The 24,787-nt window shown below is 36.6% G+C and overlaps 1 protein-coding gene across 1 annotated transcript; it reads right to left on the reverse strand.

The window, feature by feature from the left end:
* Positions 1 to 377: 377 nt before the first annotated feature.
* On the reverse strand, positions 378 to 24,405 carry LOC115950570 (phosphatidylinositol 4-kinase beta 1-like). Its single transcript, XM_031067760.1, has 17 exons — positions 23,991 to 24,405; positions 22,094 to 23,782; positions 14,001 to 14,192; positions 13,832 to 13,880; positions 12,388 to 12,520; positions 11,747 to 12,266; positions 10,584 to 10,664; positions 10,371 to 10,490; positions 9,790 to 9,859; positions 7,151 to 7,248; positions 6,962 to 7,066; positions 5,042 to 5,095; positions 2,434 to 2,577; positions 2,237 to 2,290; positions 2,050 to 2,124; positions 1,456 to 1,539; positions 378 to 1,375 (listed from the first exon to the last, which is right to left on the reverse strand). The coding sequence occupies exons 2-17, from the start codon at positions 23,765 to 23,767 to the stop codon at positions 1,274 to 1,276; spliced, it is 3,555 nt and encodes a 1,184-aa protein (XP_030923620.1). The 5' UTR covers positions 23,768 to 23,782; positions 23,991 to 24,405; the 3' UTR covers positions 378 to 1,273.
* Between the last annotated feature and the right edge of the window lie 382 nt (positions 24,406 to 24,787).

Below are 24,787 nucleotides of genomic sequence, written 5' to 3' on the forward strand. Positions count from 1 at the left end.
TAAAATCTTTAAAACCCTGCTCTTAAACATAATGTATATAACCATCCCACTCAGGCTACAGTTTATACCACCTTTTTCAAATGTTCTTCTCAGAGTCCGAGCAACTTCTACTGTAATTCCAGGTACAAAACAGATTTCTGTTCATAGCCTAATATCAATTTTTGAATGAGTTGCGTTCTCCAGGGCCAAAAAAAAAAAAAAAAAAACCCTCTGCTCTGCCCATATAACAGTTTTTTTGGCCCCCTTGCATCCGTCACTGAGTCTGTGTCACTTGCTAAACCTCCATCCACAATGCACAATCCCATAGGAAACAGCGCACCTGGGCTGGTAATAGCAACAAGATTTTATAAAAGTATCCCTTTGGATTTCAGCAACAATTAAAAAAGACGTCAAAAATTATATTTACAAAAAATAATCTTGTACATACATGCGCACAGCTTTTGCTCAGTGCCACTCATAAAGGGACACAAAAACTGATGAAATCAGTGCCACAAATTTCTTTTATATTTGAAGAGTTTCAACCGAACAAATTTCACTGTAGAAGACAACTGGATCAATTATACATGATTCAATCATATACCATCTTAGAATAACTTTTCTTGTAACTTCATGATGAAATGATAGAAGAATAACGACTCCAGGAAGACAGATACTAGCAAATAGTGGCGCCCAAAAAGGAACAGCAGGTCACCTATCAAATGCTGAATCTTGTCTACGCTCTTATCAGAAGAATATAACTTCAGATGGAAATGAAGTTGTAAAGAACCCAAACAAGTTGGATGCTTCCGAACACTTGGTGCAAAATCTGTAGCAATCAAAATCTCACCCAGCAAACATGGTCTCTGTAGCTATTTCATGTCTGATCTGTTTTCTCCATTGGAGACATCCTGTACAGTGTGTGCTCCCCGACGATGGGTAGGAGGGCTATACATCTCCAAACAAGTTAAATTGCCCACCAGCCAGCAGAGTTCCATATTACATGAAACAAGGGGAAAAAAATAAAAATAAAAAATAAAAAAGCCCGCTGAAGTAAAATCTGCATGCTTGGGAAAGAATTTCTGCCGATACAGTTACAAATCTCTTGCATTGAGAAAAAGCATGCCATAAATTGCTACCCCATACTCCTTTCTGCCTCCAATAAAACTCCAAAGCCATCCAACAGCGGCCAAATGTCCTCAAATCACACAGTGACTGAAATTCAATTTTATTTGAAGTGCCTAAACTGGGCTGGCTTTGTCAAATGGAACATCCATGTAATCAATGAGATTCAATTTCACAATATTCCGTTCAAAACCCTCTGATAATAATCATACTGCCTTGTCCGCCATGCATCTAAGCTGCTGCTTATTAGCGAAAGCACCAGTGACACACATTGCTGCACAAAAGATACCAATATGAAAACAATAGCAACGAAATGTTGTACAGTTAAGAAGGGTAATCAGATTAAAATCAAACCTCTTCTGTTAAACTTAAATGGTATCGTTTTCTTAAGTTCTGTATTGTCCGAGGACCACCTTTAAAGCAGGGGAAACCAGAGTCCTGATCCATACATAGAAGAATAGGAGCTTAGTAAACCAGGCATCATCAATACAGACACTTATAGTAAGTTATCTACACCCTCTATCTCACCATGTGCATGATCACACGATTCACACCACATGCACCAACCCACCCACGTACATGCACACAGGTATATGAAGTGTAATCTAAAGTTGGCCAACAAAATGAATCAGAGCATTCCAATTTGAGGTGGCCTTCAAATTTATAGTTAAATGGTATTGTTTCCATGCCATTATCCGTACACAAGTCCTTGAAAACCTTAGATGTCTGAGTTGTGTCCAAACCAGACATGAAGAATGGTGGTGAAACTAGGGTGCAGGCCAAAGAAGAATTTCAACCTGACCATCCACAAAACTACTATACCCACCAGAGGATTGTACACTTCATTAAATGCAAGCCCTTAGGCCCATAAATCACATAAACTAGGTTTGTAAAACAAAAGTAAATATTAGATGATATTGGGGTGCAGAAAGCTAAAATTGGTTTTACCTGCAACATCTCAACAAGAAGAATAATGCGCTCAGCATGCTTACGACAAGTAAGAAAGCCTTGAATGCATAAAACCTGAATTTGAAGGGCAAAGACCATAAGTGAAATATAACCCTAAAAAATTTGACAAGCTGATTTGAAGACTTCTAAAAAAACAAACCCAAAAGTTTTTTTTTTTTTTCAGAACCTTAAAATAATCAAAGAACTCGCTTGGAACTCCCTCAGCATCAGAATCCATGACCTAGAACAATCACAAGATTCCAATCACTTCAGAATTAAAAGATAAATTTATAATAAATCAAGATAGTAATAATAAGCCCAACAAAGATTGTTACGAAAAACATAAGGAAAAAAAATGTACGTCTCGCAACACCAACGCCTAACCTCAAGAAGTTCACGCGTTAATTTAAAAGGTGCACTCTCAAAATTGACGCCTCCAGGTGAATTGGAAAGCATGAAGCCAAAATCAATATGTATGATATGACCTTCTTCATCCAATAAGAGGTTGCCATTGTGCCGATCCTTCACCTGGACATGGTCTAATGAGAAGCAGATACAAAACAAGCCACTTAAACAGGCATATGCTATAGAAATTCCTTCACTGTAACCTAATAAGTTTCAAACCAAGAGGATGGATGCACAAGCATATTAAGTGCAAATAGAGACATTTTGCTGGTGATCATCTGTTTATGGAACCACTTCTGCATGGCATTATTTGGTCCAAAATAATCGATTGTTATTTGACCAGTTGGTCATCAGTGTCAAACAGAGTTGTATGTAAAACGTATGTACAATTACAGATACTGCTGTTCACTCTCAAGATGCAAGCTACTTGTTACAAGACTCACAAAAGAATAAAACTTATTCATGGCAATTCAGTACCATCCAAAGAATTACAACTGACTAGTCTACCAATAAGAAATAAATGAGAAAAGTACGTAATAAAAAATGTTATAAGAAATTTTCATGAACAGAAGAGAAATTCAATGGGAAACCTAAAAACACAGAGACACATCTGACATCTTAGAAAGGGTAAATTATGTCTAACTATTGGTAGAAGTTACTTCAGCATTTCCTTTATTTAAGGAGTTAAGTGTAATGGCAATGCGTGAAAATTTGTATTCTAAATTTCTTCCTGACCCACATTTTACTAAGATCCAATTGTAAACCTTAGGATTGACAATATCAATGTGAAGCCTCAAAAATCAATAGATATACAACATCATAGTTCTGTATCACATTTTCTCCACCAAAGCAGACAACTCTCTCTCTCTCTCTCTCTCTCTCTCATGTAAGAAAAGTCTATCTATAACAGGATCATATCATTAATACATTCAAAGTGCTGTATTAACTTTCCAGTTCCCATTTGGCTCAAGTTCAAGTTGTAGTTTCAGATTTAGTATATTAAAATTTGTATCTCCCTTATTTCACTTACAATGTCTCCTACCATACTTGTTCCTATTATCTTAGTCTAATCTTTCATGAAACTTCCGCTTCCTCTCCCTAAACGAGAGACATGGATTTGTTGCTGGTTGGCTCATTTTTTGAGTCTTCTATTTCTTTTGCCATGCTTCACCCCTTCAATCTCTGATTATTCTTTCCCCACTTATCCCTAGCCATTGGTTATGCAACCGAGCCCTTGATCATGAAGGTAGGCGAGATGGCAATGGGCAAATGTGATTGTCTTGTCAAGTTTTGGAGCTTTGGCTGACAAATCGCCATTTGACCTCCACTAAATCATTTATCACATTGTTAAAAACCTTTCCAACCCCTACATATCATCCTTCTAGTACAATCACCAACCCACAGACTGCAGTTGCTCTTCCCTTCAAACACGACCGTGTATAAGTACTGACCCCAACCATTACTGCATTTTGGATTAGAAAAGATTTGCCTAATTCCCTCAAATTTCTGATGAAAAATTGTTTCAAGGGCATAACAATTAAATCTGAAAGTGTTGAACAAAGCCGAAGTGCTCCTTCTTGCTCTAGGAGCATGTGATGCATAATTCTTTCCCCCTTTTTGATAATTGCAAGCCCATAAGCCTTACCTCCTTCTAAGACTATTTCGAACAATTTAGATTTGATTTAAATTATTTTTTTTCCTCCCATGGGTTCTGATTAATTGCTGTCCCCACCAGTTGGCCTCCTAGTTTTGCAATCAATAAAATTGCTGAGGAGGTCCAGTGAGATGCTACCTACACAGAGAATTTAAACCCACAAGTTGACACTCCATGGAGGGGAGGAGGTGCTATTTGAGCTGGCTCAATAGGTTGAAACCAAAAGAATATATATGATATAATACCTATTAGGGGTTTTTTGCCCATTATACCCTGAGCAAACCAGTGTAGGGTAAAATAACAAGACTTATAGGCTAAAAATCAATGCATTAGCAATTTAGCATAGATATGATGTATACAATATAAATCAATCCCTTAGTTTAAGCAAACAAAAAAAACGTGGGGAATTATAGTTTTATATTTAAGTAGAAATTTTTTAAAATAGACAATAAGCTATAATTCCTTACAAACAACATCCAAAGAGATCAATTATCTAATATGTTTCTTTTCTAAAAGCAACTAAAAAACAATTTGATAAGTAATAAAAAAATTTATTGATATGAAGACTACTTCATGCAATAAAAATCATATCTTAAACACTATAGTCCCTCCAAATCATTGAAAATAATTTACTTATCAAAATAAATAGCTTCATAATCTATTAATTGCATTGCAGTGGAAAAGCTATCTCCTCACACCGCATTATTTAAGAAGAGTTTATTACATGCAAACAAAGCATAAATAGCAACTGTCACAAATAGTATTGTAAGTTCACAATGCAGAAGAGACCTACATAAAACCTCCAACATCAGTATCCTAATTCATGACACATCATTTCAATTTGAGAATGCTACTCTGAACAACTCCCACATGAGCATCCTACTTATGTGGGGTATGCATGTGTGTGTGTGTGTGAGAGAGAGAGAACAATACCTGCAGAAGGTAGCACACAAGGGAATATCCAGCCATACTCTCAACAAAATTCCTCTGCAGAAAAAAAAAATGGAATGATATAATCTTTAACTGAAAATAAAAACTCAATTCTACTTCTTCATCCTTCAAAATAAAGTTTTTTTTGTATAGAGTAATAATGAGCTAAATGAGTCAATCAAGTGAGGAATCAAAAAAATTCATCCAAAAATAAAGCTTTCCAGGATGCTCCCTCTTTCTTTCTTTTTTGGACAAGTAAAAGGAAATTACTACAAAACACCAAAAATCATGAGTGCAACCAAGTGTTGGTATTTTGCAAGAGAAAAAGCCAGAAAATTGTTTTAAATGATATTTTGCAAGCCAATGTTGTTAAAAGTGAGCTTAAAACTCAAAGCTTGAAGCCCCAAGGTCTCAGCACTTCTCTTGGCCAAAAAAAAGGCTCTTTTAATGAAGCGCGGTTTTTTATTTTATTGCTAAAAAAGATATTGATCATCAAAATTAATTGCACTGAATAACATGGACTAATGATTTATTATACAACCACTATTCTTAAGGTGCTGCACTACACAAACAATTTTTTTTTTTTTTTTTTTTAACACTTTACATCAGAAGATATAAAAAAGATTAATTTCCCATTCTTGTGCTTGTCTTCAACTTTTAGAAATATTTTGATTGAACCATTCAACCATATACATCATTTGATCACAACTATCATGGTTATGTATTTGATAAAGTACAAGAGAATTATATAAATTGCAAGGCTTAAACTTTCTACAACTAGATTTTTATGATATTTTCCACTGATAATTGTTTTCAATTTACTACATAAAAAGTTTAAGAATTGAAATAAGTTAAGTAAAATTTGAATAAACATTATAATTTTTTTTTTAATAGGTAATAAGACTTTTATTGAGAAAAATTGAACATCATGTTCACGATGGTGAACACTTTGAACAAGAAAACAAATACAAAAAGATCAAGAGCTAAAGCAAATAGAAACAATAAAATCAGATACAGCAGTACAGTTCATACACCCCCAAACACGAGCCCAAAGAAACAAAGTATGAAAAAGGAGACAAGTTATACAATTGCACTTACCTAATAGGTAAAAAATATACAAATTTTGAGTTTTTATATATATTTTTATTATATGTTACAAATATTTTTATTAAATGTTGTTAGATATTAAATTTGAAAACTGTGTGCTTTACTTCAATCAAGCGTGCACTTGCATTTCGCACCTAGCCTCCAAGAGGCCTATGCGCTTAAGTGCGCTTGATGCTTTTACCAACACTGGATCAACATACCCTATCACCCTCAAACATATAGTTATCTGCTCTAATCACTTCTCAACATCAAAAGAAAAAGGTCCAGTGCCCCATGCTAAAAGACTCCTACATTCCTTATATCTCCATTTCCTGCCTTCTAACAAAAACAACACCAGTAAGGTATCCCTATTTTACATACATACATGTATATAACTCTCTCTCTCTCTCTCTCCACTTCCAGCCTTCCACCAAAAATAACACCAATAAGGTATAATTCGTTCATATACGTACTTGCGCATATAAGTATAAATGCGTGTCTGTACACATTCACATACACCTCTCTCTCTCTCTAACTACCTCTTTTTTTAGAAAATATTATAATAAAAAAATCCTAATTTAAGTAATTCTTTCTTTTCTTTTTTTAAAGATATATCACATGTGCACCATAACTATACTACCAACAAAACTTCTAAGCAAAAGGAGAGGGAAGGGCGGGACTTCATTCAAGTCAATATTAAGTCCATTTACGGCCTAACTTTGTTTTAGTACCGATACACCCCCTCATGTTAAAAAGCTCTTAAAACATGGGAATGAGTAAATTTCCTAAAGATAACACCACCTGAAGGATACCTATATAATTACAACTGTAAATTACCTGGGCAAGCTTAAAACTCGGAGAATTTTCTTCATACTTGGCAATGAAAAATTCACGCAAACTCGTGATGTCAGGATATCTACTCTTTATAGAATGAAGTGAAGCCTAAAAATAGCAAAGACATTAATTTGGAGATAGCCTGGAACTTAAATTGCAATTCACTTAAAAAGCATGAATGTACAGGATTACCGTATCTGGAATAGTCTCAATCAGAGCTGTGTAAGAAGAAGTAACTAGAACTTCATAAGGTCTCAACCAGAGAGGGAGACCAGCTTCTTGGAATATATCTGGCATCAAAATCCAATGATTACAAGCTTCAACTAACTGGTAAAACAATGAGAGAAAAAACCACAACCAGCCTTGGTCCCAAAATTTTGGGGTTGGCCATAGATCCTTAATAGACTAGCCAAGGTCAGCCACATGTACAAAACGATGACAGAAACAGTTTTTTACTATAAATCAGATAAGCATGATAGTACAAGACCCAGCAAACTATGTGGTATTAGAGAGTCAAATTTAGATACAGCTTGTTCATTATGTTGACTTATTGAGTCATAGGCATTTGTGTTAATGTACTGTCAACAGAAGAAAGTAAAATGCACTTTTGGGTGCATTTGGTCACAATTAAGGGTCAACAGTTGCATAAAATGAATAGTTGCTTGCAATAAACAAGATAAAGGGGCTTAGAGATGCCATAAGTAATAGTAGAATCATTCAGACACTAATGCAATCGGAGGTTAGCTGTGTGTAGACTGGCAATTATTAGAAAAAGCATATGTTAGGTTATTAATCACAATTCACAACACTATAGAACTATCATGAACTGGACACATTTTCTCATAGAATGAAAAGTGTTATCAATTTACTACTAAGGAAACAAATGAAGAGAAGAAAAGCAGAAGGGGGTTTCATTTTATCTGGGGAACATTGATTACACAGACAGCACATTTCACAGACACTAACATTAATACATACATTTTTCATTTTCTTTTAACATTATTTTCTTTCCTTTTTCCTTTACTCTTTGCTTTTAAAAGACTCTTTTTTATTTTGAAGAAGAGGGGGGGGGGGGTGTTGAATAATTGAGCCTATGGATTTCCCCAACATTTGGTAATCCTCCCATATCTCATAAACTCCTCCTGCAATTGGTCAGCGGTATCTAAGAGACTTTACCAACTAGGAAAAGCTACAACTTTCAAATAAACCCTACGCTAGAGGTACTTCTGCTATACCTAATGACCAACATAGCCAAAATAACATGCCTGGGAATTAAAGTACAGAACAACTTGTATTCAAAAGGAAAGTAACAGTCCACCTTTGAGACTAATATTGCAAATTCTTTATTTATTTATTTTAAACAAGGAAGAAACGTCAGACTGCTAGCAATGCAAACTGTAGTAATATGACTAGCATACCCACTTTAATAAACTCAACCCAAACTAATCACACCATGACACAGACATTCACAGTTCTGAGAACCAAAAACTTTTAATTGAAGGAACATCAATTAGACCATGCAAATAAAAATAATTAAATCTAATAAAGATTCTCCCATTGACTCAAAGGCCTTGTATCTATTTTTGATAAGCAAATACAGCTCACACACCTATATGTGATTGACCCCATTCGCCATCCATTGTTTGATGAAAGGAGATGCCTTTTGGTGCAAACTTCAAAACTATTGGCCTCAAGGGCAACAAATTATAGGCTCAAGAGTATCACATCTCCATCCAACCATAAGGGTCCATTTGGTTGGAGAGATTTTAGGAAAGATGGAAAAAATGGGAGAAAAAGTTATTTCTGTGGGTGTTTGGTTAGAGAGAGGAGAGGATGGAATATTGGTGGGGTCCGGTCGCTTTCTCCCCAGGCCCACCAAAAACCAATCTCTCCAATTTGGAGAGAAAATGGGAGAGAAAAGAAGGCTTTATTGCAAAGGACAATTTTGCCCCCTTTTCACATTGAGTTTCACTTCCAGCCAACCTTTCTCTTCTTCTTCTTTTGTCCAGCCTTGCTTCTATCCTATTATAGTTAACTTTAACTTCTTTTTTTTTTTTTTTTTTTTTTTTTTTCGTCTTTGTCAACCAAAATCTACGTGAGCAAATTACCAACATTTTTTTTTCCTTTTACCAACGTTCTCCACAATTCATTTGGGATTTTTTTTTTAATATTTATTTTAACCAATTTAATTAATCACATTATATATATAAAGAGAAATAAGTTAAATAAAGTAATAATTATATTGTGTCACTGTCATAATGTGTCCAATTATTTCTTATATACTATGTAATTGGGGCATAAGAGTATATTCATACAAACTACATTTTTGCATCCTCTTGCTTTTCTCCTCAACCAAATAAATGAGTTTTCCATCTCTCCACTTTTTCATCCTCCCAACCAAATACATATGATAGAAAACTAAATCTCTTCTATCCTCCCACCTTTCGATCCCTTCCCCATTTTCTCTCCTCCCACTTTTCCATCCCTCCAACCAAACAAATCCTAAATGAAATGGCAAACATTGGGCACCATGTTTTTCCAGTCATTATACAAAGCAACAATGTCACCCAAAAAAATCTAATTCTTACTTTATTTTAGCACACATTTTAATTTGACTTGCAGAAGCAATATGCAATTCCATATTTTAATGGTATATCTTACTTGAACTCAATAAACAACAGATTAAAAAAAAACTACAGATATAAAGAACAACGGTTCTAAGAGGACTAACCAGATAAAGATGGAATCAAGTAACAAGACAAAGACCTACACATAAGATGAAATTATATATATATATATATATATATAATAATTAAAGAAAGGACACCTACCATAAAAGTGCGAAATAAGTTGCACGGCAAGATGCTCTTGCCTACAATCATCACCACTCTTCACAATAACCTAAGTGAAAAGCAAGAAAACGAAATTGTCATTAGTGTCAAAGGCAGTATAATGACCACCACAGGACATATAGAACATATATACAGAGTCCAAGACATGACAGCTATACAGTAACAGACATGAAACCAAACACCGCAACCGTCATGAATTAAAAATGACATACAGCCAAAAGGCAGACACAAGAAAACTTTCCACATGTCCAACAACCGCTGATTCTCCTAATAATGCTGAACATACTGAAGCAAGAATCAAACACATACACAAGGGGTAGTACTTTTAGATAATTTACTGTAACAAGAGGTAGTAGTTTTGTAACTTTTTCAAAATAATCAACATCCAACAGCAAAGAAGGTACATTGTTTTGGTGACAATTTTGTTCCCCCCCCCCCCCCACCAGGTAATAAAATCCATAGGTGAAGACCTTTTTTTTTAAAATCAATTTTCTAGTTAACATTGCTCAAAATCACTACATCCGCTTTTGTTTTTTTAAGGTTTAATAAACAGAACTTACAGAGCGCAAATCCCAACCAGGTAAATTTCCATGAACTGAAGCTCTGCGTATCCTTTCTTTTTTTACCTCCCAAAGTTCACCAGATAAGGCATCACTGGCCTTGGGAGAACTCCCATTAAACTGTTGAACAATTCGGAAAATGTTAGATATAAGATTCTAAATTTCCACACTAAAACAGAGTGTACAAAATAATCAATTATCATAAGTGCTCACCCTTGGTTGTGCATCTGTTGAATCTTGACCAGCTCCTTTGAGAGGGAGCCCAGGAGGTGCTTCCCCTTTGGCTGCAGCAGCCTGCAGAAAAGTTCAAAATCCATTAACATCTAAAAATATACTAGCATGAAAGAGACATAGAAGGAAACTAATTTCAAGAAATAAAGGCCCAATCATTCACCAACAAGAATATTACCCTTTATTGAACTTGAAATTTTAACAGCATGACAACTTTAAACAGCACAAATTCACAGATATGAGCATCTTATTATAACTAGCATATTTATGTATTAAATGTCTATCTTTTTTCTTTTTTTAATGATTGATAGAAATACAGCTATCATTTCAAGTACTGGAACTATCTTGTTTTTCCAAATCACACTTGTTACCAATCAGTGCATAATTTTTGCATCCAAATTGACTTCAACATAATCTTTGTCCCCAAGGCAACCATATAAGAAAAATGGATCCATCTATTCTACAAACAAGATTCTAATTGATGCAAAGTTAGATTTTCTTATATCACAAATATGAACTTTGGTCTATATAAAAAGCAATCAAAATATTGTCTGAGAGCATGTCATTACACATCTGAGGCAGCAGACCTTAACAGAAAACCCCACGCATCATTGGTGTATCATAAACATACTAAATCCACCTAGCTAAAGAGCATCCAGATCATAATCCATGAAAGAAATTTTCATAAAAATTTCAAACCTATGAAATTCAGGAAGATTCTGTATATATTTCCCATAGAACATGCCCAAAAAATTGTTTCCCAAGTCTAAAAGCTTCAACTAAGGGAACCCTGAGACCCCCAACCCCAAAAGCCACAAAGTCCTAACTGGCTGACCTTAAGCCCTACCTCTTGTTTAACACTTGCAATAAAAAAAGATGATCAGTAATCATTCAACCAGTGGCCTGTGTTGTACTAAACAGTTAGATGAACTAATAAAAGATGACATTCACTATAAAATTACTAATTGGAGTAAACAAAATCAACTGATAGAACACTTTCTTTTTGTAATAAGAAATTCATATAAAGAAATCAGCAAGGGGGAGTGCAAGCAAAGTATGCATTAACTGACATCAATAGATCGAAGTAACACTACAAAGATGGTGACTAATGCAACATTTGTAAGAACGCTAAGTGAAGGGCCCACCTTTACTGCCTCTATAGCTACTGTACTTGGAACACGGCGGTGTTCCTTCCGACGTGGTGGTCCTTGATCCTCAATGTCTTCCATTCTAACTCCTGGATCTGCTGTCAGCACTACCCTTACCCACTCCAAATCACTATTATGTGCTGCTCTTGATGTATGAGTTACAGATTCATCACATTGACAACTACTTGACAAAATACTGGCAGAAGCTGAAGTACACTGCAGACTAGCACAATGGATGCCACTGTGTTCAATGCTCTGTAACTGGATGGGCGATCGCTTCTCTAAAGTAAGACTCACATTAACAAACTTCGTTTTTGCATCTGACTTATGCGTCATTGCCTGATCAATTGCTTGAGCAGTTGACCTTGACATTCTATCATTACTATTACGATAAGCCTCCTGGGCAGTCCACAATGGATAAGCCCAAGGAGGTGGCTTTGGCAATAATGCATCTCCATTTGCCAGAGGAATTCCCGCTCTAGAAAGCTTTTGTGAACCAGATGTGTCCTTTGTATTGCTAAAACAAGTTTTGAAAAGGACACAGAAAGAATGAAACAGTTAAAATCTCTTCATTCACGCTTCTTGTTCTAGTAACCATAAAAATTAGTAACTATTGTAATTCATTTAGATTTTGTAACCTTGGCACTTCACTTTTCAAAACTTCAACGCATATCAGATAAGGTGCCTTTTCCCTAGAATTCAAAAGAACAGCTTCATCTTCAGGTATATGAAGCACACGATACATCCCCTTTCCCATTGGGAAGCAAACTCCTAAAAAATATAAATCAGTATTATTCAACTAAGACATAAAAGCTATATAACAAATACCCCAGCTAACAGAAAACATATATCAATAGTGCTCTAGAAAAAGTGCAGGGTGAAGGCCTTTCATTTGGATAAATAAAGCACAGGGTGAAGGCCTATTAGTTAAAGCAGAAAGGATATCAAGAACAAGCAGTGACAAAATAACTCCAATCTTTGATACAAAATTTTCTATGCATGTGGGTATTAAGGGTCCGTTTGGAAACAGCTTATTTAACTGAAACTGAAAACTTTTTGCTGAAAGTACTGTAAATAAAGCTAAAAGTTAGCTAAAATAGTATAGTGGGACCCATAAATAGTATCAAAAAGTGCAATGAAACCCATGAATAGTAGCAAAAATAAGCAAAATAGTAAAAGAAGCTGCACAATATAAGCTTATCCCAAATGCAACCTAATATAACAAACCCCATGAAAGAACATGAAGAAAAAAACAACACACAGCTTGCTAAAGGCCAATTTTTTTGTTAGCAAGCCTCAACCTAGAGAAAAAATTTGCCTCTTCAGTTTAAGACCATAGTAATAAGAAAAATATATTCCTGCACCCTTGGCCTTGTTAGTTTAGATCGCAGTCAAGCAACTAGAGAAGAAATTGTATGTTCACCTGGGACCTCGGAAAGCAGGGAGTTGCTAACATTTAAGTGAAACAGCCGACGGACATAACAACAGTTGCACTGACTTAAAAGTGCCTTCAAAAACATCAGCTTATTAAAAAGCAGAATCCCATCATCTTTTTCCCCCCCAATAGTAATAAGGACATTAGAAGTTTCTACCCCTCAAAATTAGACCCGAGTATATATTCGTTGAAGTAACATTATATATCAATCTGAAGAAAGATGCATTGTATATCCACAAGTTAACACACCAAACACTTCTGCATATACTTTTATAAGAATAAAGAAACCTTCTAAAGTTGCCCCTTTCTGAAATGTCTTAGACTTGTTTCCAACGGGCATTCCCAACATCTTCAGAAAATGGAATAGAGAAATAGAAACTATATGCAGAACATACTTTTCTCAAAATTATTGTCATTTTCATAAGTTAAGATTTATGCAAACTTTTACATTAAAAAAGCACATTTTTAGAAACACACCCCTGTTCCTAAAACACCTAACTTGGCATTATTTCATCAGAGATTTTCAGACCAGTATATAGAAAATAATATGCCACTAGTTAAATAATTGCACATGGCAAAATACTCAAAAGCACCATATCTCTAGATAAGCATCCCAGAACTCAAATCTACGGTGATTAAAGAAGTACCTCCACTATTGTGAGCCTCAGCCACATGCATATTCATATCTGTGAGAGACTAGAAACACATAAATGACAAACACAATAAATGTATTAGAAAAATATTCAAGCAACATATATGTATGCATTTATGTATTGTAAGTAATCTGGACAAAGCATAAAAAAAAACATAGCCAACCTCACGGAGAGCACTCTTGCGATCTTCAATTGGAAATACATCAACCAAGCCATATGATGTCTCACATAATGAATGCACGAAGTCCAATGACTCATGATAAGCCCCTTTTCGGTACTGCGATGTAGAATTATTTGGAAGTGGGGGCTTTGCATTTGACTTATCGATCCGTTGCTTTGGTGAACCAGGACACTTCTGCCAAATTAAGAGAATGGCAAATCAATTAATCAATGTGTGTGCAAGTAAGCATCTCTCTAATAAACCACTTAGATCAACCCATGGTTCTCTCGACAAACTAAATCAAGGAAAATGTCACCATATCAAAACCTTTCGTCCATGATCCTCATCATGTTATCTACATATCAATTAAATTTAAGGGGGGAAAACTAACTGGCAAGTATAATTGGCAAAACATTTCATGACTGACTGCAGTTCTGCCTAAGTTACTTCGCTGATAAATTAATCTAATCATCTTCTAAGGATTGCAAACAGGCGCTCCTAAACAAGAGGCTATAGGGAGTAGCTAAGAGAGAGCAAGCTAATGGATAAACTTCATCTTGCTAATCGGGACATAGTTTGTTCCCTATTAAATCTGGAGGGTTAGGTATTTGGAAGCTTGGCATTTTAATCAAGCTTCCATGGGGAAATGGTTATGGTTGCTCCACTATGGGCAGGGATTCTCTTTGGAGAAGGGTTGTGGGGGACTAAATACAAACAGATGAGGGGTCACTGGCATTCAGTGGAGGTCACAGGAGCTCATGGGGTGTGCATGTGGAAACATGTGAGAGGCGGGTGGGAGAGATTTTTGAAGCATACAAGATTTTTGTTGAGAATGGAGTGGGATTTTTTTTTTCTTTTATTAAATCTTTTCATGATATTTGGTGTGATGGTACTTATCAAAAAAAAAAAAAATTTGGTGTGATGATATGCCTTTGAAGTCTTTTTTTCCTCAATGTAATTTCCATTGCGGTGAATAAAGGTACTACCATATATGGGAACATATGTAGAGGGGTTTTCCCTTTTTTTTTTTTTTTTGGATAACTTAGTTTTGGCCCTACTCTGTGTTTGATTGAGGTGAAAAGGGGAAGGATGGAAAAAGGAGGAAGAAAAATGGACAGCAAAAGGGGCTTTTCTCCTGTTTAGTTAGAGAGAAAAGAGGATGGAAAATAGTAAGGTCGGGGATTTTCCACCCGGGCCAACCATTCTTTTTCTCTACAAATTGAGGAAAAAAGGGTAGAGAAAATGGCCATGAACATGAAATTATAACATTATCCCTATTATCCTTTTTTTTTTTTTTTTTTTTTGGATAAGTAAGAAGAGAATATTATTAATAAAAGAATAGCAAGAAAAACACAAAGGGTTCACGGTAGTGAACAAAGGAAACAAGAACTAAAAAGACAGGAGCAGCCCCTAATCTATTCTAATTTAATTTCCATAAGGGCATAATAGTAATTTAATTTTTTTCCCTTCTACTTTTTCATCCTCTCTACCAAACACACATCATGGAAAACTAAAATATCATCTATCTTCCCACTTTTTTATCCTCCCAACCAAATAGAGCCTAAAAGGAGGAGGGAAAGGAAGATTCAAACTAGTGACCTCCCTTTTAAGAGGTGTAGTCCCCAGCCTCTTAAATCACTGATTATCTCAAAAGCTTAAGCTTAAAATTTTGGAACAATCAATAATTTGACGTGGTATCAGAGCAAGAGATCCTGAGTTCTATCACTCAACCTCCTATTTAGAATGTTATAATCTCAAGTGTTGGGCTCCACTTATTAAGAGGGAGTTTAGGCCCACATGCAAAGGGGAGTATTGAAACTATGGTTAAATAAGTAAATTCACTATTTCCTAACAGCTTACGCTTTTGGGACAATCAGTAATTTGACATAGTATCAATGTAAGAGGTCCTAGGTTCAATCCCTTGTCACCACCTCACCTCCCACTTAAATTTCCACGTGTTAAGCCCCCACTCAATGACAGCTCAGGTGGCCCATGTGAAGGGGGGTGTTAGATTAAATAAAGAAATTCACCATCTCCCAATAGTTTAAGCTTTTGAAACAATCAGTAATTTAACACAGCCAATTAATTATCTACTCCTTGGGGATTAGAATCCGTGGAAAAACTCTTGGTGTCAATGTCCTCTCATGCTTTGCAAGATTGTGAGTTAGAATATGTCTGAAAAATTCTTTTGAGGTCCTTTATAAGACCCAAATAATTGGGAGACAAAGGGAGAAAATGGGTTGGTCATTATCCATGAACAGGAAGTCTAATGTCAAATCATACTATTGGTGTTAAAGGGGGATACTAAATCAGATTTTCCTAGGAAGGCAAATATGGACAATAGACTCCAAGGAAGGTAGCTTTCTTTGTTTGACCATCAATTCATGCTATAATCTTGACTATGGATAACCTTCATAGACATGGCATTACCATGTTAATAAGTTGTATGTGCAAGTCTACTGGGGAGACGATCAATCTTTTTTTACACTATGTCATAGTTAGGGAGCATTGGTCAGTAGTTTTTGCCTTGTTTGGAGTTCATTGAATAATGCCAAGCTTGGTGAAGGATCTTTTAGCATGTTGGGAAAAGAGGAGTGAAGAAACATCAAAATTCCACGTATGGAATGCTATTCCATTACGCTTTATGTGGAGTTTATGGATGAAACAGAACTCTAGGACATTCGAAAAAGTGGAGACCTCAGAGCCTAACTTGAGTTTTTTTTTTTTTTGATATCTTTGTTTGAATGGCTAAAGGATATTGGGAGTCTAGAGTGTACTTCTTTTATGATCATCTAGAGCTATGAAATTTTAGATGTTACTCCTTTGGTGGGCACCTGTATAGTCCTAGTATACTAGAGATGTACTCATTTTTAATAAAATTTTACCACTTATCATGAGAGAGATAGACCTTAGTTAGAGGCTAACTAGGTTTTTACAAAATTGTTATTGGTACTCTATATGCATGAATACAAGATCCTGTATGTTGAATAGTCAAGATGAGTAGTAGGATCCTACTTTTAACACCAGAATCAAAAGCCCCAGTAATTTTAAGTGTTGACACCAAAACTGAGGATGAAAATTCAGTGTGTAAAGGAGGCAGCTCACCCTCAGATAACTCAATCGTGGCACCATTGGATGATCAAGAAATGTTGTCCGACTAAGTTGTACATGCTAGTTGCACCTACGACCCATTCCAGTTAGTGAAGAAGTTTTATGTTTTCTTTTGGTTCCCCTCAAAAGAAAAAAAAAATTATGAAGAAAAGTAAATCAAACAGTAATGAATGAACTACTTTGCTGACGTTTGCACTTTGATATGTTAAACTCCTCACTTGTTATTGTGAACATTTGATATAAAACATCGCCTCATCGGATTACATTATTTTTCGGAAGTTGCCATTGATCTATTATTTATTTAAAGTTCACTTTGAAGTATGAAGCATTTTATAAGGCAAGCTTTCATCACTTAATCTTTCCATATATATGAAATTTGTCTTGTAAAATTAGAATCTGGCTTCAACTATAAAGGAAATTGTATGTCTCAAGGCCCTGGCCCTAAGACCTGCCAATTGACTAGAATGTAACCCATCTTACATCTTGGTGGAGTGGGTCAGTACATTCAACAACTTAGAATTTGACCCCCTTCTTGTTTTTAATATGCTGATCTTAGACCTTTCAAATGTTTTTTTAAATGCTTTTAGGACTAGTGATAGAGGAGTCCCAGGATTTGCAAACGAACCTGAATCTTATGAGTGATTTGAGTTGTAGCCTTGCTAAGATGGTTCATGCTTTGTCGGAGGATCAGAGGTTGTGGACGAGGTTCGCTTGTTTGGGACAATTTTTTCGACGGAAGAGAGAAATTCAGTTCTGGGCGTCAAGAGAAAAGGTGAAGACCCTAATCTGTGGGGCTTGGGCTTATTGATGTTTTAAAATTACAGGGACTTCTGATTCCGTTCAGTCCAAATAGCCCACATTAAACAACCTGGAACCAAATCCCAAATATCAGAGCTATGCTTCCCTAGCCAATGATACCAGCAAAATAATAAGCCCACAACTGAACCTGGCATGACCCATTCAATCCCAAACAACTGAAGCATATACATCCACAAAGCATGAGCTATCGGACAAAACAATAACAGGTGATCCACAGATTCCGCATTACTACAACACAAACAACAACGATTTACCAAAAGGCGACCACGAAGTATAAGATTATCCAAAGTTAAAATCTGACCATGGGCTGATGTCCACATAAAAAAAGCCACCCCTTTAGGAACCTTAACTTTCCAAATTCCTTTCCAAGGGAAGGAGCTACATTCCGAATCTTATGCTAAAAGGACCGAGTATTAAACTTCCCACTGCCATTAAGATCCCAACAAAGCCTATCACACCCTCCATCCCTAGGAAGACGGGTTTGGATGAAATTAAGAAAGGAGTAGGAAGTCGCCAACTCCCAATCATTAAAGTCCCTGTGAAAACTTAAGCTCCACACTCTGTCATTATCACCCACTGGAGGGCTTAACACCTCAGAAATACAAGCCTCCTTATTAGCTGAACACAAAAATAATTGAGGATAAAGAATTTTGAGAGGAACATCACCAGTCCACTAATAATACCAAAAAAGAATACGAGAACTATCCCCCACTACAAAAGAGACATGCTTTGCAAAAATTTCCCACCCTTCATTAATACTCTGCCATAACCCACAACCATGAGCCCTACTACAAGCTCCAGTGCTCCAACCCCCTATTCCTTCCCCATATTTCATGGCAATGACCTTACGCCACAGATGCAAGGTTTCATGGCCATACCTCCAAAGCCATTTCCCTAATAGGGCCTGTATAAGGCACCAACTTCCGAATACCTAAAGCACCCAATTCACGCGGTAAGCAAACCTTTTCCCAAGCCACCAATAGATATTTGAAACACTCAACTAATGAACCCCACAAAAAGTTCCTTTAAATGCTTTCCAATCTAGATGCCACAGCTTTAGTGATAGTAAAAAGGGAGAGGTAATACATCGGGAGGCTTGAAAGGGTACTCTTCAGCAAGGTAAGTCTACCACCCTTTGACAAATAAAGCCACTGCCAGCCTGAAAGCTTCTTTTCCATTCTCTCAAGGATTGGATTCCAAATAGAGGCTGTTTTGTACAAAGTACCCAATGGCATACCCAAGTAAATCATAGGCAAACTGCCCACCCTGTACTGAAGGATATTAGCCAAAGGCTGAATGTTACGCACCTCCCCAATAGGGACAATTTCACTTTTCCCTACTTTCACCATCAAACCGGTAAAAGCTTGAAAACAAGTCAAAACCAGCCTAATAGAAAGAATCTGCTCTCTAGAGACATCATAGAAAAAAATGGTATCATCAGCAAATAGAAGGTGAGAAATACGAATACCAGTAGAATTAACAGGGCCCACATGAAAACCCTGAATGAAACCCCCTTCCTCAGTTTTCTTCAAAATACGACTTAAAACCTCCATGATCAACAGAAACAGAAGGGGAGACAAAGGATCGCCTTATCTGAGACCTCTAGAGCTACCAAAAAAACCAGCAAGAGATCCATTAACCAGAACCGAGAAGCGAACAGCAGAGACACAAGTCTTTAGCCATCTCCTCCATCTGTCTCCAAAGCCCATCCTCTCCAACAGATAAAGCAAAGCATCTCAATTCACATGATCATAAGCTTTCTCAATGTCTAACTTACACACCACCCCCGGAGTACGACATTTCAGTCTACTGTCTAAACATTCATTAGCAATAAGCACTGAATCCAAAATCTGTCTGCCACCAACAAAAGAATTTTGTGATTCCAAAATAAGTTTATCCATCACCCGCCTCAATCTGTTAGCTAAAACCTTAGACAACAGCTTATACACACTGCCCACTAGGCTGATAGGCCTAAAATCTTTGAAATTTAAAGCATTATTTTTTTTTTTTTGGGAATCAGAGAAAGGAAAGAAGCATTCAGAGACCATTCAAACCCTATACCTTGTGGACTTATCCCTTGAAGGGGCTTCGTTTACTTGGTTTAGAGATTCGAGATCAGTTTGTATGTCAAGAATTGATAGAACCTTAGCATCGGTGGATTGGGTAGATCACTTTGGAAACGTGTCTCAAAGGGTACTCCCTCGTGTAGTTTCTTATCATTGCCCTCTTTTGGTGGTGGTGGGTAATGTCAATAAAGGTCGGAGTGCCTTTAAGTTCGAGAATATGTGATTGAAAAAAGAGGGTTTTGTAGAGAGGGTTCAGCAATGGTGGAATGGGTATTGCTTTTCGAGTTCTCCTAGTTTCATTTTGGCCTGTAAATTAAAGCTCTTAAAGAGGACTTGAAAAAGTGGAATAAGGAGGATTTTGGGGATCTAGCCTTTAGGAAGAAATGTCTTTTATCTGAATTGCAAGGTTTGGATGCTAGGGAGGACTTGTCTGGTCTTTCTCAGGATAATCAAACTCGTCGTATTCAGATTAAAGATGAGATTGCTCATCTTGCCTCTTTGGAGGAGATTTCTTGGAGACAAAAGTCCCGGATTTTATTTGTGAAAGAGGGGGACAATAATACTCACTTCTTTCATCGTGTTGCTAATTCCCATAGAAGAACTAATCATATTCGAGGTATAGAGGTGGATGGTGTTGTCTATGAGGATGAGGAAGAGGTGCGGTCTAAGGTGGTCAATTTTTATCAGAGTTTGTACACTGAGTCAGATACTTGGCGCCCTTCTATGGATGGTTTAGAGTTTGCTAGAATTGAGGAGGATGCGCAGCTTGAATTAGAGAGGGATTTTTCTAAGGAGGAAGTGGTAAAGGTTCTTCATGAGATGGAGGGTGATAAAGCCCCAGGTCTTGACGATTTTACTATGGCTTTTTTTCAAAAACGCTGGAGTGTAGTGGAAATAGATGTCATGGCTACTCTAAATATCCTCTCTCACTTTTTTATAAGTAATCAAATTTCATTGAAAAATAGGAAATACCTATTCTCTCTATCCCTATATTAGTAGTTTTTTTTTTTGATTGGCACCAGGTGTCCAGAGCAAAGCCCCGGCTAATCCTAGGGTGCACACGCCGTCGGCAAGGAGTTTCTAGAAAGTGCACGCATGGCTGCTCGAACCCAAGACGTCCGGGTTTCACAGCTCATCCTAGTGTTGATATATTAGTTGAATATTATCAACACCACCTTATAATTGTCCTTAATACATTCATTTGGTCGAACTTCAAACAAACATGAGCTAAAAGATATTGAACACATTTTTTGGCATAATACAAGCTTATGTTTATGATACCATATCCTTTTCAAGAAATAGCTACAGTTTAAAACTTTTGTCCTTTTTTTTCATTTTATTTATTTACAACCATCCCTATTCCATTCCTACAGCTATCAATTGCATTGTAACAGATTTGAGTCTCATAATCCTATCTGCATTTTACAATTCACAAATTTTCTTGCAGACAAACTTACTACACTCCCACTAATCATTTGCTAAGCCAACTCAAACTCAACTACTTGGATCATTACCATATTTCAAGTTGCAAATCTAAGCCTACTTTCTAGTGCTAAATTATTTATCCCCGCTAAGACATGACATTCAAGAGTCAATGTGCCAACGCAAACCAAAAATGAATAAATAAACCAACAATGGCAGATGGAAATTTGAAAGGTGGCAACTGCAATGTACACAGTATGTTGCTAGTAGAACAACCTTCCCATTGGGGACATCTACAAAACTAGCAAATTTACATTCTGCAATTACTTTCATGATCTATTCTGAAACTTTATTAATAGCCTGGCCTGAAAATTGGAAAAATGTGTCAAAAACTAGAGTACATGTGATAATACTAGCTTTCATATACTACACACACAATAGAAAGTATAATTGGGAATTCCACATGAATTGAAGAACCTAGTAGAGTGCACACAAACATTAAAGAGTGTCAATCATCAAATGTTCAGATAACATTCTACAACTACAGAATCTGATAAAACCAAAAAGGGAAACATATCTTCTATTCTGATGCCAAAACATAATTTGGAAAGATAAGAGTGCTGGAAAGTGAAGGTCATGCTTACAAATTAACAAGAACAAAACCAATTCTAAACTGACCTCTTTGGGCTTCTTTGAACCAAACAGCTCCGAGTCCTCAACTGAACGGTCACGATCCCTAAACAACTTGCGGAAAAAATTCTCAGTTCCTGGACTACTTTCAAACAAGCTACCGACGTTGTTGTTTTCATTTGCTGCAGTACTTTTGGAATCTTCTGGGTGCACACGAAACACTCTTCGGAACAATGAAAAGTCAGAAGGCTCTTCCTCCTCAGCATTTGCACTCCCCTCATCAGTTTTATCATGTGCATCTTTCTTGTCATCAAATTTATCTTTAAAGAATTTCCGGAAAAACCCTTCTTTTTCATCATCATCGACTGATTTTGAACTTTTCTCTTCAGAATTCGCCGTATCTTCATCTTTCTTGTCCTCAGATTTATCTTTAAATAGTTTCCGGAAGAACCCCTCTTTTTCATCATCGTCAACAGATCTTGAACTTTTCTCTTCGGAGTTCACCATATCTTCATCTTTCTTTTCCTTATCTTTAAATAGTTTCCGGAAAAACCCCTCTTTTTCATCATCTTCAACAGATTTTGAAGATTTTTCTTCAGAGTTGACCATATCTTCATCCTCCTTCCTCTCACTCCCGTCCTTCTTGTCCTCAGACTTATCTTTGAAAAGCTTACGAAAGAATCCTTCTTTTTCATCGTCTTCAACGGATTTAGAAACCGATTTATCCTCAGCATCACTCTTGCTATCCCGAAACAACCTCTTAAAAAACCCGTCTGAGCTCGATGTCAAATCCTCGCCTCTACTATCCCTCAAAAGCCTCTTAAAAAACCCATCCTTTTCAGAGTCATCATCATCCTTCTCTGAGGACTTCCTAAAAAGCAACACATCTCGAACCCTTGAGCCCCCCTCATCCTCACCTCTACTACTGTCCCTTAAAAGCCTTCTAAAGAACCCATCCTTTTCCGACTCATCCTCGTCTTTCTCAGCAGACTTCTCAGCAGACTTCCTAAACAACAATGCATCTCGAACCTTTGGACTTGGAATAAACTTCTTCAAAATGTTGTTCTCCTCAGAAGACATGTGACTACCATCCTCTTGCAAGTTGCTTCCCGAAGAAGGGGAGAAGGATAGAGATATAGATAGAGGCTTTTGGGTGGGCGGTGAAGATGTTAGTGACAACAAGCGCTGTTTGGATGATAACAACTTATTCAAGACTTGACTTTTACTTCCAGGGCTGGAAGATGTGACAGTTAGAGGCCGAATCAAAGGAGGCCACTCGCCCATCAAAGTGGCTGCAAGCTGACACTTCTCTTGAATCCTACTAATCCCTTCATTATCATCTGAATCCTCAATCTCGGCCATCAAAAACCAATGCACCTTCAAAGCAATCTTCAAGGACTTGGAGCATATATCGATGACAAACTTATCCAAAGAGGGGCTGGGCTTGTGCACCATGAGGTAACAAACTTGAAACAAATAGCTCTCGATACCGGGTAATGGCAGAGTGTACATTCTATTGCAGAGGTAATCGCGAACCCCGGGGTGATCATGCTTGTACAAATAGCTAACCGCGATCCATTCGCAGAAAAACGCGGAGTCGAAGAAGCGAATGAGCCAGCCGTTCTCGCCGGACTCACTCGCCCGGTTGATTTGGGAGGTGATCGTAATCTCACGCGGAGACTCATCGGAGTCTCGTAGACTCAGTCCTAGAAGTCTCACCATTTCGTTTTTCTCAATCTACAATTATCATTTTTTTTTTTTAACCAAAAAAAAAAAAAAAAACCCTAACACAACAACCACACCTCAAATCCAGAAACCCTAGGTTCCTAATACTCAAAAACACATATAAAACTAATCACAAGCGAATCAGAGCAGAAACATCAAAGAAATGAAGTTTCTAGAGAGAAAGAGAGAGAGAGAGAGAGAGAGAGAGAGATTTGCTTACGCGGAGAGGGAGAGAGAGAGAGTCGAATCGGATTCTGGAGAGTAGAGATACGAATAGAAGAGAGGGAATTTGAAAACAGGTGGAATGAGTGAACGACGTCGTATTGGTGCTAGTTACTGCGGTGATGCAAGGTCGTCTTGGTGCTGGGCCTTTGCTTTGCTTGTTGAATTGAGAAGGGAAAGAAAGGAAGAAGGTGGTGAATAGTGAATGGGGATTGGTGATATTAATTTACTTATTTCACATTTTATTTTATTTTTGTTGGGAAATTACTACTATTATTTACAAGTAGTAGTTGAAGCAAGCATCAGATCAGATCAGAAAGAATAAAAAAGTTAAAAAGTAAATAGTGAACAAAAATAAATAAATGCTGCTAACGTGCACTGACGTGGGGGTGGGGGTGGAGGTTCCTTCCTTCAATTTCCCTCCAACAAGGGAGAAAAAATGTGTAACGTAAAAGCATTTTTAGGAATTCCAATTCCCCATTGTCAAGAGATTTTAAATTTTGAATTCCCTCATCATTCATTCGTCAGCCTGGTTCGCTTTGTGGGCTCCGTGGGATATGTTTTTCTAATCTTCCTACTCTACTCTCTTTTCTTTTCTTTTTTATAAATCATGATAAAATTATTTGTATTTGAGTTTTTTTTTTATGGGTTTAAATAATATTTTTATAATGGTTCATAAAATATTTTAGATCAAATTATAATGGCACTTAAAAGAAATAACATTTTAAAATTTTATATATAAGTTAAATAACTTACATAATTTTATTCTACTAATATCGCTCATCCAAACGAATA

The sequence above is a fragment of the Quercus lobata genome, chromosome 6 (genome assembly GCF_001633185.2).
Source record: "Quercus lobata isolate SW786 chromosome 6, ValleyOak3.0 Primary Assembly, whole genome shotgun sequence".
NCBI lineage: Eukaryota > Viridiplantae > Streptophyta > Magnoliopsida > Fagales > Fagaceae > Quercus > Quercus lobata.

What these genes read in the sequence shown, in the direction of transcription:
- LOC115950570 (XM_031067760.1), bottom strand. Translation starts at nt 23,767, where the DNA reads ATGGTGAGACTTCTAGGACTGAGTCTACGAGACTCCGATGAGTCTCCG. An exon ending in TAGCTATAGAGGCAGTAAAG is followed by an intron (nt 10,665 to 11,746) that starts GTGGGCCCTTCA and finishes ACTTTTCTGCAG; the next exon opens with GCTGCTGCAGCCAAAGGGGA. An exon ending in CAACAGATGCACAACCAAGG is followed by an intron (nt 10,491 to 10,583) that starts GTGAGCACTTAT and finishes ATTGTTCAACAG; the next exon opens with TTTAATGGGAGTTCTCCCAA.